This window comes from Diceros bicornis, chromosome 21, assembly GCF_020826845.1.
Source record: "Diceros bicornis minor isolate mBicDic1 chromosome 21, mDicBic1.mat.cur, whole genome shotgun sequence".
Taxonomy (NCBI): domain Eukaryota; kingdom Metazoa; phylum Chordata; class Mammalia; order Perissodactyla; family Rhinocerotidae; genus Diceros; species Diceros bicornis.
The window spans coordinates 19,979,705-20,000,895 of record NC_080760.1 but is presented as its reverse complement, the minus strand read 5'-3'; the positions used below and the strand labels follow the sequence as shown (position 1 = coordinate 20,000,895).

Below are 21,191 nucleotides of genomic sequence, written 5' to 3'. Positions count from 1 at the left end.
TATGGTATTAAATACGGCAGGTCTATTAAGTTGTTCTAGCTATCTGTGTGTGTATGTGTGTGTGTGTGTGTGTGAATTTTGAAAGCTCATAATTGAAACCAGTATCTCTTTATGGTACAGCTTTACCCTCTCATTAAAATAGATTCCCAGAGGGGTCTTCAAGTACCCATTCCATGCTTTAATCCTCTCTGTAACATTCCTTCTGGCTAACCACTCAGGGCTTTAAAATTGCCAGCAACAGAGAAATACTTTACCAGAAGAGGTTTATTAAATAATAATGTCCTGGAACCAGATAAACACACTTCCTAGGAGCAGGGAATAAAAAATCGTATAGGGCTCCAATCATTGTAATTTTTAATTTCCAAATCCAGCTCCCAATTTTTTTTGGAAAGTTTGCTTTTAAACAATTTCCTATTTGTTTGCTTCAGGGAAACAGTAATAATTTCTAGTTAAAAAGGAGAAACTTCCTTGGTTTATTAGTATATGTATTATACCTCTACACTAACAGTTAAGTCTTAGAGTTGTTAAACAAGTTTCATCAAAAGGGCTATAGTATAATAAATAATATTTAAAATATAAGTAATTAAAGTATCAAATGCACATTTAGCCCCCTGGCATCTAGAAAAATACTACCGAAAATGATTCTTTCAGCATGGAAGAGAAGAGAGTGTGGCCCCAGTCTGATTTCCCAGTTAACTAGACATGTGCCTGCTTACCATAACCATTACCTATACATACAAAACATACATGGAAGTTCGTTCATCAGCTAGTCAACACTGGCTGAGCATCTATTCTATGCCAGGCTCAGTACCAGGTGCTACGTGTACAAAGGTAAAAAAAAAAATTCTCTCTCCACTCAAACAGTTCAGCACCTAGTGGGATGGACAGAATGTAAACTGATAAACCAGATGAAACATGGCAAAGTGCTATTGTCTAGATATCAACCAAAACCCATGGAGGGAGTGGCTGACTCTGCCTGGACAGACTAGGAAGATCTCACCCAAGTGGGGACAGGGAAACAAGGTCTTAAGGGGCAAGATATCTGCCAGGTGAAGGAGGGAAGGAGGACCATTCTAGGCAAGGAGAGCCTCAGAGAAGGAACAAAGGAGAGATTGGAAGTAACTAAGAAACTAGTGAGGTGTGAAAATAGACCTATAGATTTGGCATTAAGAAAATTTAATAGAAGACAGATTATGCTGGATTGGGACATGAGTAATAGTTTAGGACGTGGGGTAGGAAGTGGACTCCTCTTTTAGGAAACGAGGAGTAGAAGGAAAGAGGAAGACCTACCGATAGGTTGAAAGAAGTCTGCAAGGATCAGGAACGTATGGGCAGTGTGTGAACCCTGGTCCTGTCCTGGACCCTTCCCCGGAGGGAACAAGGGGGGACCCCTGGATCACCTCAGGCACACACGCCAAGGAGGAAGTGATTCTCCCCAGAGCTGCTGTCCCCAACAAAATGAGCTTCTAGGACTCATACGGAGACACGCATGCAAGAAATGAAAACCTACAGTGGCTCAATTATTATTGAAAATTAACATATTCTGTCTAAGACTAAACTTTAAAGAATACTTGCATTTTATAATGTTTTAAAATATATAACCTTAATGGCCTGCCATACTTTTATCACATAAATGTTTTCTAACCAAAGTTGAAGAGGAAAAGGAACTTTCAGGAACTGGCTACAGCACTTCTCTAAGAACAGAGGGTGGCTGACACTGCACCCGGCTGTGATGACAGCTGGAGGGAGCCCCTGCCTGTTGGGGAGTGCCCGGCGCACCCCCAGCCTCTTCCCTGCCGTGGAGGGAGCAGGGATCCAGGTCACTGCTGACTTAGCTCTGACTCTGCCTTGGCTCTCACCAGCTCTGGGCTTTTTTTTCAAGTTGGTGGCTCTCAAGAGGTTTTGTTTTGTTTTAAATCAAATTTACTTTTCATATCTATTCAGAAGGGTGGAAACAGTCTAGGAAAACATCAAAAATGGAAATTCCATTTACTCGAGTTATTTTTAAAAGAGGGAAGGCCCATACCGGCCCGCCTGCAGGAAGAAAGCAAGTTCGTATAATTCTGGGGGAGGAGAGCCCCCCAGAGAACAAAACTAAATGGCAGGGTGGGGTATCTCAGTGAAGAGAGAGGTGAGGCACAGGTCACTCTTGTCTCCTAGGCCTGTTGAGGACTTGAATTCACACTGACTATCTGGCTTCCTGATCCCCTGAAAGGCAGCAGCTGCCTCCCTAGCCCCTGACCCTAATCTCCATCCTCCCACTTGTCTGCACAGCTCTGACTAGCCCAGCCCAGGTTTGGCCATAAAAACTGCAAGAAAGCACATTTGTAGGGCACACCCAAAGCCAGCCTCCTCTAGAAAACTCAAAGAAAAAAAAAAAAGTGTTACTTCATTTTAATCACAATTCCTATTTGAAAGCAGACTATGACTGCAGACTGAAGAGAGCTCCTAGGCATGGATGGAACAGCCAAGCTGAATAACCCACAGAGGTCAGCAAAATTCTGTGTTTGAGAGTCTTCTGAAAGGCTTCTCTTTGAACTCTCAAAAAAAACTGTTTAAAACTAAACTTGAAGAAATGTTTTGATTTAGTTGGAACTTATCATGGAAAGCTTTATCTTAATATAAAACTGCTATCAACAGCACAATTTAAAAATTGACTCTTAAGAAATAGATTTGTATTAGGGCACACATGAAAATCCTATAATCACATGCTAGTAACCAAAGATGTACTATAATTGCCTGCTAATTACCATGGAAAACTACGGGATTAATATTAACAATATAGCAAATACATCCTGATACAGGGAAAGATTACTATGAATCAAAATTAAAGACAGATTGAATAAAAGCAAATGGTTGGCTTCATAATTAACTACAAAATTATATCAATAATGGTTACACTGGGCGTGACTGAAAAGTAATGATGCTTATTTTGATGTGCTTGTGGAATCAGTCTCATTACATTACAATCCATTCCACCCATTCTGAAAATGCAAAAATTGTGATGCTCATTATTTTGGAACATCTGCATTGTAAAGAGGTAAAGTAACTCAATTCTGTTCAGGAGAGAGAATTGTATGTGCATGTGCTTCAGTTTGTCTGTTGCAGCTTCTGGCTTTCATTCAATAAAGTTAATATTCATTGTTGAACCTCTTCTAATTTTCCTTCCCTGCTTAAAAGGGAACAAATAGAAAAATGTCCCATCCCCAGAAAGTGGTTTTGGAATTATCTACTGTTTGAGACACTTGGTGTGTAGTCTAGCTCATTTTGTGGTTTGTAATTCATTTCAAATATATTTTATTTTATTTATTTATTTTGTGTGTGTGTGAGGAAGATCAGCCCTGAGCTAACATCCATGCTAATCCTCCTCTTTTTGCTGAGGAAGACCGGCCCTGAGCCAACATCCATTGCCAATCCTCCTCCTTTTTTTGTTTTCCCTGAAGCCCCAGTAGATAGTTGTACGTCACAGTTACACATCCTTCTAGCTGCTGTATGTGGGACGCAGCCTCGGCATGGCCGGAGAAGCGGTGCGTCGGTGCGCGCCCAGGATCCGAACCCAGCCCGCCAGTAGCGGAGCGCGCACACTTAACCACGGAGCCAGCCCTCAAATATATTTTAAATGGCTCACACTGCAAAACTGGATAACTCCACTGTGCACAGCAGTCTCAGGGAACTCCCACCCCGTTCTGTGTGTACACCATGCCTCAAAATCCTTATGCTCCTGGCTGAACTCAGCGGTTGGCCAAGCTCCACGCACCCCGCACCTGGCCAGCTGCTCCCCGAGTCCCCTACCTCAGGGCAGGGCACCCACCTCGTTACAAGACCATGATTTTCTTCTGTGATCCCTTTCTTTCCCTTTATTCCCGCAGTCATGGAAGGTCTATGAGTTCTAGAATGTGTCTCTCATTCTTGGGTCACCTTTGCATCTCCCCTTACAATTCACTCCTCCAGGTGCTCATCTTTCACCCACTAGAACTGGTCTCCTCACTGCAGTCTCTCCTTCACTTCATCCCATCCCCGATGCTGGCCCAGAATTACCTCTCGGAAATACAGATATCATCCCAGTGCAGTCCTGCTAAACATCCTCAATGGTTAATCCAAAGCCTTTGAAATCAAGTACTGTAACTCATTAAAGAGAAATGCCACTTCATCACAATATTCTGTTTGCCTGTTAGGTCTGTACATTCCCCTCTATCTGTCCTTACCAGAATTCTGGGGGGACTGATATGTGAATGGAACACACCTACTTGGATGAATGATAATACTTTTATTATCTCTCTTACATATTCCTGGATCTCTAAAATCTACTCCATTCAACAATAGAAAAACATGGATTAGCTAAAAACAAGATATGCATGTTACACTTTAATATAAAAAAAGTATAAACACACACACACATTTGAATATCTCCCCAACAAAACTGCAAAATAAGACTTGATGGAGCCAAGCAGTGTTAGAGCAGCAGAGGGCAAGAAACTCTGAGCTTAATTACCCTCGACATCTGGTGTGGTGGTGTTCCTCTGCAAAGACCCTGGGAGAACATTCCCTAACATTCCACCTGCAGCTCTGAGCTTTGCCACCAGGACATGGGTGGCAAGAGGCAACAGCCCTCTAACACCTGGAACCTTCAGGCCTGGGGACCCTTAGATACCCTGCTGGGCTTGATCAGCCTCCACCAGGGACCTGGAGCTTCAGTGCGTGTGGCGTGGAAACAGCTTTACCCAGGGCTCCTTTGAGAGCTGAGACCAGCAAATGCCATCTATGCTTCATGTCCCTGTCACCTTAAGATTCTCCTTAAAAAATGATCCTTTCCTCAACTACCAAACACTTCTCTCATTTTCTCAACCCTGTTGACTCAGCGCTTTCTTCCTTCCCTGACTCTGTACTTGTCGAATCAGTTAACGCTCCAGCCAGCATGTATGCGAGTTTCCACCCCTCCCATCTTTGCTAACAGCTTTATTGGACTTTATAAAATAATGTGCCAATCTCGTTTTGGTTTCTCTGTCTTGATTCCTGTACCCGAGCACATGCTGTTTCCTTGGCTTGCAGCACCCTCGCCCAGCTTTTTGACCCATATGTTCTTGTTATCCTTTCCGAGGGTCTCAGAAACCTCTCCTCCAGGAAGCCCTCCTCTTAGCTGCCACTCAGCCGTGTTATCTTAGCCTTTCGTCTTCTTGCCTCCAGACTTGAACAGTTGGAGCACAGGGGCTCTGCCTCAATTACCTCTGACTTGCCAGTTTCTAACAAAGGGTCTGGCATGTTTGCTGAATGAGTGTGGAATAACTATGCCTTTCCACAAGCTGGTGGTAACTAATAGGGATCAACGCTAACTCCACGTCCCGGTATAAAGGGGCTTTCACACTCAGAGATAAGCAAACGACAGATACAATCTAAGTGGCTATTTCAAACAGAAGGTAGAATTGGCACAGGAATGCTCCTTGGGCTGCAGAATGTAAACTTATTTATGACCTGGAATAATTGTTGTTTTTCAACAAGCTCACAAGAAGGAACTTGTGAGACTTGGGCAACTGGCGCGTGTGCTTTGAAACACAGCAGAATCCACTTGGGCCAGGGTTGGCTTGTTTTACTTATATCAAGTAAGAGCTAATTGCTAATGTTTCCTTTCCCCAAAAAATAGTTTATGGCCTAAGGGACAAGAAGTGCATATCTGAACTGGCTCTCAGAAACGTCAGAACTAGCAGCAGCCAAGAGTCTCACCACCCAGACTGCGAAACGTTCTTCATGTCTGGAGAGGAAGGGGCACAGGGAGAAGCAAGGTCTGTGCAAGGTCAGTAATGAATGTCCCCCATCACTTCACATGAATCAGCGCCCGGTGGGGCTAAGAACTATCTAGGGGTTGAGATACGAAGATGATACACAGTGGAGGGAGGACACAGAAGAATGAAAAACAAGGGCTGCAGACTCTGGCTTCTTGGGTTCCCATCCCACCTACGCCACTTATCAGGTGTGTGACCTTGGGTAAAATTCTTAATCCCTCACTATCTTAGTTTATAAACAACAAAATGAGTTGTTTTGAGGATGAAATGTTTGTGTATGGCGTATAGAAAGAGCCTGGTACATAGAAGGCAACGAACACATGGGAGCTGTTATTAAGACATGGTTCACTCCTTCGAGAGGCCTGCCTTCTGCCAGTGTAATAAGAGTTTCATCCACACATTTGTTAATTCGTTCATTCATTCATTCAGGAAATATTTATATTTATTGAATGCTCACTACATCTCAGGCCCTGTGCTAAGCATTGGGACTAGAGCAGGAAACAAAACATTCAAGTGTCTGCCCTCATGAGGCTTACCTTCTAGCAGAAGGGAAAAAACAATAAGAAATAGCAACATATACATGAATAACATGCTGGGTGGTGATAGAGGAAGGGATCTGGAGAGTGACGAGGGTGTGGCGTTTAGGTAAGGTGATAGGGAAGGTCTCTCTGATAAGATGACAAGAAGTCGAGGCCTGAAAGAAGTGAGGGAACAAGCCATGCAGGTGCAAGCATTCGGCCAAGGAGAGAAGTGCATGATGTGATGCAGGAACGGCCTCACCAGGAACTCCACTCAGGGCACAAGGTTGGGAGCTGAGGCTCCACGTGCTCTGAGGAGCAGCCTCCTTCCTGGGCCCTGGGCCCTCAGGCTCCCACAGACAGGACTCATCGGGGACACCGAGGGTCCTCTTACCATTAGGCAACCAGCACTGAGGGGCTACTCAGAGGATGAAGAGTATGTGGAAGATGAGGAGCAGCCTCAAAGAACAATGGACAGTCTAGTCCAAGTGAGACAAATTTATGCGAGGAAAGACAGAATGTTCGCCAGGCCTTATTATTACCATGTACAAGAGGCTACAGAGCAATCCTTGAGCATGAGTGTGGAGGGGATGCTGAACGAAAAACATAAAGCCACTTATTAAAAGTCACGAATCTCAAAGATAAAGCATATGTGAGTGTGTGCACACATGCATGTGCGTATAGGGTTATGTGAGTGAAGTCTGAAGGCAGGCAGGAGGTGATGAAGAAGAGAGATAAGATTTGAAGTCCTATGAGATCTGAGAAATCTTTCTGCTCTAAGGAAAGTAAACCTTGTAACAATATCAAAGTTGACCCAACAGGTATGTCAGTAAAATGCTTTTAGTATTTGCCTTATTTGGACCTAGTCCATATTTCTATCTAATTACTCCTCTCATTTTCTTGGGTAATAATTATAAGGTTACCTTTTCAAATAAAATAAAATTGTTCCTCTATTCTATGCAGATTGGCTACAAGGCAGGTTAAGACAAGCATTCCCAAACCCCTTGTCCTAGTCAGCTGGTCTCGGAGGCTCACTGTCTGGCCGAGGTGAGGAAGACTGTTCTCACCCCAGCTCTTACACTAGTTATCTGAGGACAGGTCACTGGGGTCAGTGAGGCTCTCTAGGCCTTAATTTCCTTGTTTAGTAGATAAATATGTTTGACTAGTTAATAGAACATGTGTGTGTGCGTGTGTACATGTGGTGTAGGTAAAGAGTGGCATAATCATTTTGCAGGATAAACCAGTAATTAGTTTCAATATGTTCTGTGGTGAGTCTCTAACCCTGACCTAGTCACCAACCTCTCTGCCACTGGTCAAGGGGTTCTAGCAAGGATGAGGTGGAAGGTCTGAAAAATCCATCATTGCAGTGTGTAAGAAATCAAAGCAAGTATCCTTTTTTTGTGTGTGAGGAAGATTAGCCCTGAGCTAACATCCATTGCCAATCCTCCTCTTTTTCCTAAGGAAGACTTTCCCTCAGCTAACAGCTGTGCCCATCTCCCTCTACTTTATTTGTGGGACGCCTACCACAGCATGGTTTGATAAGCTTTGCGTATGCCCGTGCCCGGGATCTGAATCTGCGAACCCCGGGCCCCTGAAGAGGAGCACGTGAACTTAACCACTACCCCACCAGGCCAGCCCCAGCAAACATCCTTTTAATGGCTCAGTAATACCTTCTGATACTCAACATGATGGGAACCTTCACTTTGCCTGCACTAACTGGGACTGCAGCCTCTTGGTCTGCAAAATGGGGTAATAAAGCCAATAAACGAGAAATTCCTTATTGCTTACGGAAACAGCATGTAAAGTATTAAAATTACTTAGAAATGTATATATTACTGTCTGTGTTTTTAAGTAATTTCTAGAAATTTTAAGATCCATTCTCTGATATCCCCTGCTTTGCTCTGTGTCTCAGAGGTTGATTCCTGCAAACTGCATTTGCTAGGGTCCTGTGCCCCCTGACTTCAGGGTCAATTTGGCCAGTCAGAAGCACTGGTGGGAGAGTGAGAGACAGGGAGAAGCCAGGGCACTCCTTCTCCTCCCTCCCGGCGTTGAGAAGCGTCTCTGGCAGCGATTCCTCTGTGAGTCTACCTCCTCTCGGAAGGCTGCTTCCGCAGTGGTCCCAGCTTCTGCTGAGGCAGCCCCCATCATGGTTCCAGCTCCCGCTGGGTGGCTCCCCCATTAGCCCTCACCTCCTCCCTTTGATCTCAGCCCTACAAGTAATAGCAGCAGATTCCTGCTGTTGCTCATCTCTGCATTGCCTCATGGTGCCTCAGCCCTCCCAACCTTTGCAATGAAATCCCTACATGGAACCACTTGGCATGGGCTCTGCCTTCCTGACTGGGCCCCGAGTCCCATCCAGAGGCTACAGGTCTCTAGGGAACAGACCTCATGTTTAGGAGAATACAGACTGGAGAAAACGTACTCGGCAGATTCATTTCTTCCTGACTGCCAGGGAACGTCTCTCAACAATTTCATTTGCCTGACCACCTGGTACTACTTCCACCAGGTGGGTTTTGGGGCAAAAGGAACACTGGACGGAGAATTACAGAACTAGAACTCACTATCTAGTCATGCGACCTTCACAAGTACCTTAGAGCCAGATGAGCCTGAGGTCATTCACGTCACAGGGGGATAAGAGTTCATCTGTCCTGCCTGACTGCCTATAGGCTCAAACACAGGAGGGCATGGAAACATGGTTTGGAAACTGACATGGTCCTTGCAAATCTAAATGTATTACAATTATTATATGAGAGACAGTTGATTTTCACAGAACAAAAAGTGCTTTGCACTCAGCTTAGGCTGATTTTGATTTCCCAGGCTGATTTGTACTAAATGTACTAACAGAGGAGTAACAGAGGAGAAGTGCACAGAATAGTGTTTGGCACATCACAAGAGCAATGTGGGTCCCGGCTACGATTCTGTGCTGGGCTCTCCCTGGCACCGTGACAACGTGTCAGTTTACCAAAGACCATGCAGGGAGGTCCAGGCCAACTTACCGATGTCGAGGACCCTCTGCTTTGCTGTGTGCTGCCGCGAGTGCCAGTACTTCCAGTATTTCAGCTGTTCATCCCGGTTTTTGTCTTCGCTGAAGACCACCATCACCACGCTCTGCAGGGGGAGAATCACAGATCTTACTTTCTGTTCAGTGCCTCTGTTGCTTCACACAATCTCCAGTTCTGGAAGTTCTACCAGTGGTGTGCTTCTGTAATGTTGTATTTCTAGCTTTACAAAAGCCCAGATAAGCTCAGTTGTATAGTTTATTCTGTTTAAAATGGGCGTACTTAAAAAATGACTGAGAAATGAGAAGAGGACATAGAAAAAAAGAATCCTACATCATTTTTACCATGAGTCATAAACAACCAGATTAACCAATTACCAGCAAATTTATTATTTTGTGAGGTAAATAAGAATACCAAAAAATTTTTTTCTTGTACCAAAAACAAGCACATTTTTGAAATTTCATACCATTAAACACAGAATTTGGTGCCATTGGTAAAGGAGCAAACACCTGTTTCTGGCCTAATTAAGTGCCTCAGGCTGGAATACTGAAGTAATGAGAGAAATACTAAAAGATGAGTTCATACTGATGAACATAGATCTAAGCCACAGATATTTCATAAACCAAAGATACAAGGTCAACTTTGCTATTTATTTAAACATGTAGACGTACTTTGAAAATGAGCTTGAGAAACTAATTATATCTTGTAGAAATAAGAATCCAAAATCTCTTTCAGTTCTAAATTATAAACAGCCTCGTTAAACTAAATATACATCAATTCACTGTCATTTATGAGATGAAGAAGGTACCCAAAACAAACAAACAAACAAACCGAAAAAAATCCTTTAATCACAGTATTAGGAATATGGCTCTCTCCCTCCCTCCTCTATATACAAAATACTTCTGAGACATTTTCCTACTATTCCAGAAGAATATTTCATTGACTCTCATTCCTTAATAACTTCTCCTTTGTAGCATTTTACACACTTGTAGTCATTTACTTAATTATTCAGTCAATAGCAATGTCTTTCCATTGACTTCTAACTCAGTGAGGACAGAGACAGTGTCACCCACCACGATGGCCCGGTGGTGCCTGACAAATGATAGATATGGAATAAGCGCCTATGGCTGTATCAATTCAAAACGTGGCTTATTCCCAATGTATGTGTGAACAATTTGTTACACAAGAAAGTAGATGTTTGTTAGAGAAACTAGTTTAGAAATTTATATCTGTATTATTCGAATTCACAAGCAGTGTGACCTTCAAAGGCATGGAGGAGAGGTGACGAGAAAGGGAACCACTGGCTGTGCTGGTGAACTATGAGCTCAGGCAGCTCTTCATTTTTCTCCTTCCAGCTTCCTCAGACTTTTCCATTTCTATGTAAAAGTTTACTCTGTGGCTTCCTGGTATTTATTTCTGTCTGTTCCAAAGTAAAATTACATTTAAGGTAATTTTTTCTCTAGCAAATGATTAAATTAGCATAAATAATGGCATATTCTTAGTATGGAAATTTATTTCTTCAGTGATAAAGAAAAAGGCTGTTTGAAACTGCTATTACCAAGCCGGTGCTTTGACTTGGAATGCAAGACTGTTCACGGAAATCAATGCTGCAAGGTTCCAAGCGCATCCCCCTTTCCTCCAGACTGCCTGCTCCTCCAGAGCTGAGAAGTAACAAAGATCCTCTCTGAGAGGCACCATCCTACTCTCCAAGGGTGTTAGATTGAAGTGCTTAAGAGAAGGAGGGCTCCTCGTTTTAGCCAAAATGGAAACAGAAGGAAATAAAATTTCCATATTAAAATATTTCTATGATTTCAATGAAGTAGAATTCTTGGAAAAGTCCCTGAACTCAAAACTGTCGCCATGGCTTTAGAATACTAAACATCCCCCATCTCTTCAGAGTGATGATAATGGTGTTAAGAGGCTGTATATGGATTATACACTTACCTGTAATTTATAAGATTTTTAAAAAAGGAAATTTATCCAGTGTCTTCTTACCAGGCATCCACACGTGAGAGTGTTGCATGTAAATTCTGGGATATATATCCAGAGATGGATCCCAGGCTAAAATTCTTCTGCCTTTTCGCCCTCCATGCTACTCAACACAAAGCACCTTAGTGGTTAAGAGAACAGGTCCAGGAGTCTGACTGCCTGGATACATCTTGGTTCCCTCACAGTTTAGCTATGTAACCCTCGCCAGTTACTAGCTTCTAAAAGGCCAAGTTTCATCCTCCATAATAATATAAAAATAATAGTGCCTATTTCCTAGGGCTGTTGTTAGTTTCAAATGAGTTAACGGATGTGTGGTGTTTAACATAGTACCTGGCACATAGAAGATATACTCAGTAAATATTAGCTGTTATTTTGTGGCTCATCGTTGTTATTGCTATCATTATTATTATTATTATTATTATTATTATTATTATTATTATGGCATCCCTCCATCACAGCCTTAACCACAGGGTGGGAACATACTGCCTCCCCTGGAGAGCACACAACACACTGAGCACCTTTCTACTTGCAACAGGCTCAGCCTTGGGCGGGACATCAACTCCACATCTTCCCCTTACTCTCAACTGCCCTGCCTCCTGCAACTCTGGTCTGGGACTAGGACAGCCTTGGAGGGAGGAAGGCCTGCTGGATGGTGAAATGAGCAGCAATCCTTCCTTGTCTTTCTCATTGAAACAAACCAGAAAACCCAGCTATTTGGAGATCGCCATTGCCATGATTTTACCAAAAGCTAGTAAGAGGCAAGTTGGCCAGCAGGTGCCCGGATACTCTTCTTTCTCGTCTACCTCATTTGTTACCTATGCATGGAAATCTGGAGTGCGGTAAACTCAGCACACTCTAGGCACAGCATGGCGTTTCTCTCTTAGTGTGCTGAAGAGACTAGGAGGAGCTAGCTAGGGACAAAATAAGGTAGGGTGGGCACCATGCACACAGTAACGTAAATCATTTTACAACAGGCCAGGAAAGTCCTTCAACCTCTTTTCAGAGCTCTGCTATAATTCTCCTTTTCAGTAGAGAAGGATTACCAATTCCCTCCCTTCTTGGCAGTAGCAAGAATTCCAGAAGCTGGCAGGCTTCCAGGGCAGTTCCATTTCCCACAAATAGGGCTAACATTCATGAATGTGAAACTTCCTGCCAGTCACTCCTGGTGGGGATCATATCCTGCTTCACCCCTTGACTTCTGAGTAAGTGCTGAGCTGCAGAAGGCTTTTAAACAAAGTTGCAAAGGGCCCAGAGACAGAATGAATTGCATCCTCCTTTACAAAAGACAGCAGCCGGCTCTTGCCTGCCCACAAATGTTTCTGACTTACAGATACTTATTTGAAAAATTAAGATCAGTGGATTGAAAACAACGACAACAACCCCATAACACACAGGCAATGAATGAAGCCAGGGAAATTTCTTGGATACAGTCGGAAAGCATGTTCCAACCATCCAAACACATCCCTTCCCTGGGGTTTATTGGTTACTGATTAAAATGATAAACTACAAGCCCATAAGTTCTCTTGCCCCAACTCTCTGACTTTTGTTCTAGAACTATTTCTTTTGGAATCTTTTCCGTGCCCTTCCCACAGGGCTGTGAGGTAGCAATTGCATTCATCTGATCCCTCTGCGCTTTATTAGAGGAATGAGGCCCCTACCCTGACTTTGCTGATCGGGTGTCGGAAGCATTTGTTGTCTCCGGTCTCGCTAAGCGTTATGGCATAGAACTGTCCTTTGTTGAGGTAGGTCATGGGGCCCTCCCCCTGCTTCTGACGGAGAGATTTGGTGGCTTCCAGGGTGTACTGAAACGTGCCACTGTGAACAGAAAACAAACAGTGGTCAGGCTCACTTGGACATTTCCGCCTTTCTCATCAATTTCACATCGATAGCATTTTGTATGAATATTAACCAATATTTACTCTATTTCAGAGACAAAACACAGCATATGGCAAAAGAGATGAGACCAGACCAAAGGTCATTGCTAGTACAATGTATACAACATTCCTAATAGTGGCCCATAAACCAGATGGTTTAGACGGGGAGAAAGTCCACGATGGGCCTGTCCAGTTGTGCAGTGCCTCGCCAGGAGAGCCTCTGTGAGGTCTTAGCTGGCAATCAGCAATGCCCGAAGCTTAAGACTTGATAGAATTTGCCACTTTTATCCTAGCAACAAACCAAAGGTGTGAATGCTTTTGTTTGATTCATATACATATCTGGTCTTCTTTTTGTCTAACCAAGGTGTTGCAAATAGCTGTATCCCACTTTAAAACCTTTCAAAATCTGAAAATCTAAAATTCAAACATTCATTACTGAGAATCCAGTTCCATAACTGGGAGGATTCTGTTGTTGTTTTTTTGTTTGTTTTTTAAGCCTGCAAAAGAACTCACAACAACGTTGCTGCTCCAAGTCAGGGGCTTGCAAACAATGGCGCATGGGCCAACTTCAGCTTGCTGCCTGTTTTTGTGAATAAAGTTTTATTGGAACATGGCTATGCTCATTCATTGCTATCTTGTCTATGGCTGCTGTTACTCTACAACGGCAGGGCTGAGTAGTTGTGACAGAGACTGTATGGCATGCCAAACCTAAAATATTTACTAGCTACCTAGTTGCAGAAAAGTTTCCAGATCCCTGCTCTAAATAATTTCCCTGGTATTTTTAAAATATGATTTAATTTATAAAATAAAAACATTTTATTTTCCCAACTTTGAAGACTATATCCATGGTTTAAGATGAGTAGCAAGGAAGAACCACAATCTTTTTTAACATGTTCATTCAGAAATATTTATTTCTGCTACACTACAGGATGGCACACAGCGATGACCCAGTAACAAATGCTTTGTGTGTTTTCTGAATTAGCAGAAGCTCTTTACTGGATCTATCTATTTTTTTTAGCTCTTTAATTTCATAATCTTTGAAGGGCTGTGGGCAAAACTGACTCTTCAAGTTTGCCTCTTAAAATGGTCTACTTTCAAGTTTACAGGGGACTCTTGCTTTCTGTTAAATATTTCTGCAATGTTTGATTTCTTTTAACTTTTACAGTGAAAAAGAAATTTGAAGGGCAAAATAACATTACTCTTACATGATAAAAATCTTAGGCTTAAGCTGATAAACTAAGCAAATTCCAGAATATATGTCTTAGAACAAGGTGGGAAATAAATCATTCAAGACAGAACCAATTTCATTGTCATTTTGCCTGGAAGAAGCAATTTCAATATAATCATTGAATCATAAAATTTGAGACCCAGACAGGATATTAGGAATCGCCTAGACCAGTAGCTTGCAACTTGTCTAGGGCACAGACTGCTTAAAAAACATGAAGAAAGCTATGAACCCCCTCCCAGAGAAAAGCACCTATGAAGATAAATGATTTTAAATATAATTTCAGGGGGTTCGTGTCCCCCACACCTATCACAGGATAAGAACCACTTTCCTCATTTCACAGCTGAAGAGAGGCTGAGAAACTTGCTCACTCCAGTGGACAATGACAGCAGCAGAAAGAGAAACCAGGACAAGTGACTGATAGATCAATGCTCTCTTCACTGGCCTGATAGCCGATTACTTGGTGATCTGGATTTAGAGCATGCAAACTACATATGTATTTCCACATTTTAGAAGGCAATTTGGAACTCTATCTTCTCCACCTCTCCTCTCCCCCTCACGACCACTACACACCCAGATTTTGACTAGCGTGATCTGGGGAGGATGACTGGGAGCCATCATCCAGGTTGGAGCAAGACCCTTAACGATCAGGAGGATTTCGAGTGGAACAGAGAGAATCAAAGAGAGCCATACATGTACAAGCAAAGGGGCAAGAAATACAGTGGGAGACAAGGTTTCAAGTGAAAAGGGACTTGCACATGGAGGGCCCCGACTGCCTTCATAAGGAATTTGTGCTTAATTCTGCCTGGAATGGTGAAATCACTAAGTTTTGTAAATGGGAGAGATCAATTCATTTCTTGCCATTCTCTCCTGTCTTCAGGCATGCCTATGACCAAGAGCTTTGAACATCAGGCCCCTCTATCTGGAAGGGGTAATCATCCCTTCTTAATCACCTTAATCATCCTTCTTTCCCTGGAAAACATCTGCTGATAATCCTTCAAGATCCAGCTCAAACGCCACTTCCTGTGAAGCTTTGCCTGGCCCCTGCCCCCCCAACACACACACACCTCCACACACACCCAGGCCTGTAGTCCTCTCAGCTTTCTGTTTAATATCTCCATAGCAGGACTTATCATTTAGCAAATGTATTGCAATTTGTCCATCACCACATTTGTCTCCTCCAAAAGTTGATAGGCCTCTTGGAAGGAGAGGTTATATCTTATCTCCAATCCCTATCACATTGCTGGTACATGGAAGGCACCAGAGTGTATGACAGCTGGTAGCTAGATATGAGCAAAGTGGAATGGAAGGGAAAGGAAAGCGTTGGCAGAGAGATCAGTTATATCACAATAGTTCAGGAGAACATGAACAAGAGTAGGTTGGAAGGGACAGGACAGGTAGACTAGAACATTCAGCACTTGGCAAGTGCTATGAAAGTGTAGCAAGAAGGCAGGAAGACCCTTACACCTCTAGAGGGGGTGGCTAGGAGGATGGTTGCATCATTAGCCACAATAGGAAATAAAAGCAGAAGACCAGATGTGAAAGAAATAGAGAAGGAAGGAAAGAAGAGGAAAAACAAAGATAAAGAGTTCCATATGCACATGTTGTGTTGGAGGCCATGTGTTTGAGGTTCAGAGGAGCACCTAAGAAGGGAGGTCTTGCCAACAGGACAAAGAAAGAATACAGGCCTCAGAAAATTGGTCAAGACTAGAAATAGTAATTTGGAAGTCATTGTGTAGAGAAAAGAATTTTCTTTTAAAGGTTTAAAAGTATAACTTGGGGATACATTTAAAGGGTTATTAGTTCATCCATTTCTAGGGGCATCTCCTGGTAACCTACCTTGATGTCTGGTCATACATGTACTCCTCAGCGCCAACTGAAGCACTCCGAAATTTCTGCAAAATTTAAAAATCATCAAAATTAAAACAAATTGATGAGTCATTATGCCAAAAAAAAAAAAAAAAGTGACAAATATATCCAAACTATTTTATCCTTTAGAAAAGAAAATCATATAATTTTTGGTATTATGTTTTCAACTATAGTGAAAATAGCTGCCACTTGTGCACAGAACTCACATAGCACCTGCACACTGAGAATTACACTCGACAGAAAATGCATTTGTGCTTTGTATATTATTCACATGTCCGCAGGTTTCCTAAAGTGTTTGCAGGTACTGGAAATTGTTTCCTCAAACATATAAAACACTTTTTTTACATTTTCTATTATCTCCAACACTATTCCAAAGCACAAATTCTGAGTTAATAGAACACCAACTACGGAGAGGCCACATAGCATAGCATAAAGCAGTAGTTAGAGTGGTTAGGAGCATAGTTTCTTGAGCAAGACTTTCTAGGGTCAAGTTCTAGCTCTTTAACCTGCTGCCTGTGTAAACTGAGGCTAGTGCCATATGTTCTCCATCTGTAGAATGCCTACTTATAGTGATTAGAAGGATTCAATGTGTTACTAGAAGTGAAGTACTAAGAACAGTTCCCAGTACACAGTGAGCTCTATATACGTGTATTAAATTCTATTAGGCAGTAATCACTTCACCATATCCAGCATCCTTCTCTGAGATCTGCATTATCACAATATTCTAAGAGTAAGTTTTGGGGGGAAACTCTAAGTCTTAGTATTACACGTGGAGAAGCGTGGGTCCAGAGATGTTCAGTTGTTGTACATTTAGTGCAAGTAGGATGCACTTCGCTATATTTTAGGACCTTTTCCAAAGTAGATGCACAAAAGCCCTATGTCTTGATCCTAAAGTGAATATAATAGAATACTGATGAAAAGCATTTGGTGGACCAGACACAGCTGATCCTTCCACTGTGACCTTTCTTCTAGTGTCTCTTTATGAAAAACAACTTTCCTGCCTCTCGTTTCTCTGCTATAAACTTCCATTCTTTGACCAGCAGTTCAAAGGTTTCCTTCTCAGGAAAGGGTTACTCACAGATACTCTCCAAACTTTCTTCACCCCTAACCACAATCTCTAGAATTCAGTGTACTCTTACATCACAGTTTATGTGTACATACATATGATCTTCCTTTTTATTCAGTCTTATAAATTCCTTGTATCCAAGAAAATGATTTGCCCTTCAAAGTTGACCCAAATGCACCCCAGGGACGTTTTACAAATACTTGTTGACTGGCTCAATAATCATGACAGAGAATCAAAGATACATATTTTTACTTCTTTTGCAATCAATCAATCAACAAAGCATTCAATGGGAATTTTCTGGGGCTTCACCATCTGACTGGTGTCAAGAGAAATACAAAAAATATATAATACACTATCTTGGCCTCAAAGATATAAAAATTGGTCGAGGAGATGGGTAAATTCACACGAAAAACAACAACAACAACAACAAAAGAAACTAAAATAAAGTAAATGACTAGATATGAAAGCATATGTTGAATCATTCATTCATTCAGGTGTCCTGACTGGAAAAGCACAGAATGTGTGTTGCCAGGAAAGGAAGATCAGCAAAATTATAGGAAGATTTCATGGAGATTGTGAACTTTGCTCTGACCCTGAGAAGCTAAAGAGAACCTAGATTAATTGAAGAAATTGAGAGAAACTAATCCAAGTGAGAAAGGACCACCATGAGTCAAGACAAAATGATGGGTACAAACGTGGTACGTATATGGGGCCAAGGACATGGGCTGGATCTGATTATGAAAGGAGGACCTAAACATTTACAGTGGCCACTAGCCACATGTGCTGAAGGTGATTAGAATTAAATAAAATGAAACATTCAGTTCCTCAGTCAACCAGCCACATTTCAAGTACTAAATTGCCATATGTGGCTAGTGGCTACCATATTGGATAGCACAAAAGAAAATTTCTATCACTGCAGAAGATTCTATTGGACAGGGCTGATCTGTGAAAAGGTATTTACACTTAGTATAATTAAGAATTAGGAAATTTTGGAGTAGGAAGGTGGCATGAAGAAAAAGGCATTTAAAAAAGTGACTTTGAGATAGGGAAGATGCATTTCCAAGAACTTCTTTGAAGGAGTATGCAGTAACCCATAACAACACATGGTGAGCCAGTGTTAATGAACTAGGCCCTGAACGAATTTATTGTCCATGCCATAGAGCTCTGCAGCCTGAGGGATATGCTAGCCTACTAAAACATATTGGACTTATAAATTCTACAGTTCTAATTCCCCCGGTGACGTGAAAAGATATGACATACTGTGATCGTTCAGACTCAAAGAGACTGTCAACTATATGCTGACTGAAAGAATCTTACTCCAATAACATGAGTGCATGTGGACAAGGACTATGAAAATATAAAAATAGTTTACATGTTACCAACATGGTTATTACTTTTCCTCAGGTTTAAAAATTTATGCTTATTCTGTTACATTATCTTTATAATTATAAAAAATTAAATGTATAGTCCACCTGGAAAACACCACAATCCTTTAGGAAACCTGATCACATTGATGGGTCACATGGCCCTAAATGATTTAGTGTTAAGAATTAGAACCAAGGGGCCAGCCCGGTTGCGCAAGCTGTTAAGTGCGCGCACTCCGCTTCGGCGGCCCGGGGTTCACAGGTTTGGATCCTGAGCACACACCGACACACCACTTGGTAAGCCATGCTGTGGCAGCGTCCCATATAAAGTAGAGGAAGATGGGCATGGACGTTAGCTCAGGGCCACTCTTCCTCAAGAAAAAAGGAGAGGATTGGCATTGGATGTTAGCTCAGGGCTAGTCCTCCACACAAAGAAAAAAAAGAAAAAAAAATAATTAGAACCAACATGCTTGGGTCATTCTGGCTAGAGTTACCAAGTTTTGTAGGATGCCAAGAGGCAGGCAGACAGCCAACACTGTACCTTTCTGTGATTTGATGTGGTGTATCTATAGATTTCTTAATGATGGAGAAAAAGGATAGTAAAGAAGGTATGATAACATCTAATTTATAGATTACACTTAAAGGACTGTAGACATCAGGCAACATTAGAATATTATATTTAAGTTTTTAGTATTAGAATTCTAGTTTTTTTCTTGGGTGGGAGGAAAGAGACATCTGCTAAAAATCTACTGCAAAAAGATAAATGATATAGTTAAACAATTCCATATCTTGCATCAGCCACCAATTTTTTAGGTCTTGTTATTCATTTATTCATTCATTCACTCTTTCAATAAATATTTGCTGAGCATCTGCTTTGTATCAGGCACTGCACTAGGTGCTATGGGTACCATAATGAACAAAAAGAGAATAGGTCCCTACTCTCGTGGAGCTTCTGGTCTAGCAGGAGAAACACAGTAATCAAATAATCATTCATTCAAAAACTTACAAACTGTGTGCAAACACTCTGAAGAAGAGCAACAAAGCTCTAGGAGAGCACAGCACAACTGAGAAAATGCAAATCAGTCCCCCTGACAATCAGCCTCCATAGTCTTAACAGAATGGACTTCCAGTGGCACACTGAAGCTAAGCAATGTTTCCAACAGGACACCAGAGACAATAACACAGCTACAAATGTGAATAACAACCCCCCTTCTGAGGGATTGCTGGTTTCTTAGTAAAGACATCCTAAATCCTGCTTTGTTCATCACATCTCCTGAACAGTGATTACCCAGTTTCCAGATTGCCCCAACATCTTGACATATCCAATCCAGAGCTGGTTGCCACTTCCATAATCCCTACTTAGACTCATCCAGTAAAAGCCCTAACACTATAAAGATCTCCTCCCAACTCTCTTACTGAGTTGTCACTAAGGGTTCCCTGTTGAAGCAGGCTAAAGAAATGTAACTTTGACTACAGAAGTGTTCATGGTTGTCTTTGGCTGGTGGACGTAGATACAAAGAAAATTGACTCTACTAGGAACTGAAGGCAGAAGACACAGAGGACTTCCCTGAGGAAGTCACACAGGAGGAAAGGTGTGGAAGGTGATGAAGAATATTCTAGGACAGAGTTGTCCAAGAGAACTCTGAGTGAAAATGGAAGTGTTCTATATCTTCACTGTCCAATATGGTAGTCAGTCACTTGCCACATGTACCTATTGAGCACTTAAAATGTAGTTAGTGGAACTGAGGAACTCAATTCTTAATTTTATTTAAATAGCCACATGTGACTAGCGGCTATGGTATTATGCAGAACAGTTCTAGAATATGGAGCAGCACGCACAAAGGTCCTGAAGCAGGAGGAAGCATATCAAGTTCCCAGAACTGAATGGAGCCCAGTGCAGAGAGCACACGGGGGAAAGTGGTGCAAGACGACGGGAAAGGCAAAGGAGAAGCAGAATATGCAATGCCTTGTAAACCCGTTAAAGATTTAGATCTTAATCCTAAAAGCAATGAGATTTAAGTGAGGGGGTGACACGATCAGATAAGCATTTTTCATAAGAACATCCCAGGTACAGTGTACAAAAGCAGACAGTATTATAGGTTGGAGAGAAGGATAGCTTGGGCTGCTATGGTGGAAGCAAAATGGAGACAAATGGATGGATTTCAGAGATATTTAGACAGCAAAATTGATAGAATTGATAATGAGGGATGAGGGGAGGGCGAAGTATTAAGAAAAAATCCTGGTTGCTTGAGAAACCAGAAGAATGAAGGTACCACCCACTAAGGTGGAGAACACAAGGGAAGACTATAAATTAGATTTGGATGGGTGGAGAGTCAAATAAGCAGTTGGATATAAAGGGCCGGAGCTCAGAGGAGAGGACTGGGCTGGAGAAAAACATTTGAAAGTTTTTAGGACATCATGATAACTAAAGCTGTGGACATGAAGCCAAGGGCATTTTCAAGAGGCAAGAATGATCACAGTATCAAGTGGTGCTGCAAGGTGATAGCTTT

At 42.0% G+C, this 21,191-nt stretch overlaps 1 protein-coding gene across 5 annotated transcripts in view; it reads right to left on the bottom strand.

Annotated features, from left to right (window-relative positions):
• GRHL2 (grainyhead like transcription factor 2) overlaps window positions 1–21,191 on the bottom strand; it is a 157,810-nt gene that overhangs the window by 74,524 nt on the left and 62,095 nt on the right. For all 5 annotated transcript variants that reach the window (XM_058564731.1, XM_058564733.1, XM_058564732.1 and 2 more), the window contains 3 exons: window positions 16,222–16,277; window positions 12,942–13,098; window positions 9,292–9,403 (listed from right to left, as the gene is read on the bottom strand). In XM_058564731.1, coding sequence (XP_058420714.1) covers window positions 9,292–9,403; window positions 12,942–13,098; window positions 16,222–16,277 — 325 coding nt within the window. The remainder of the gene's footprint in view (window positions 1–9,291; window positions 9,404–12,941; window positions 13,099–16,221; window positions 16,278–21,191) is intronic.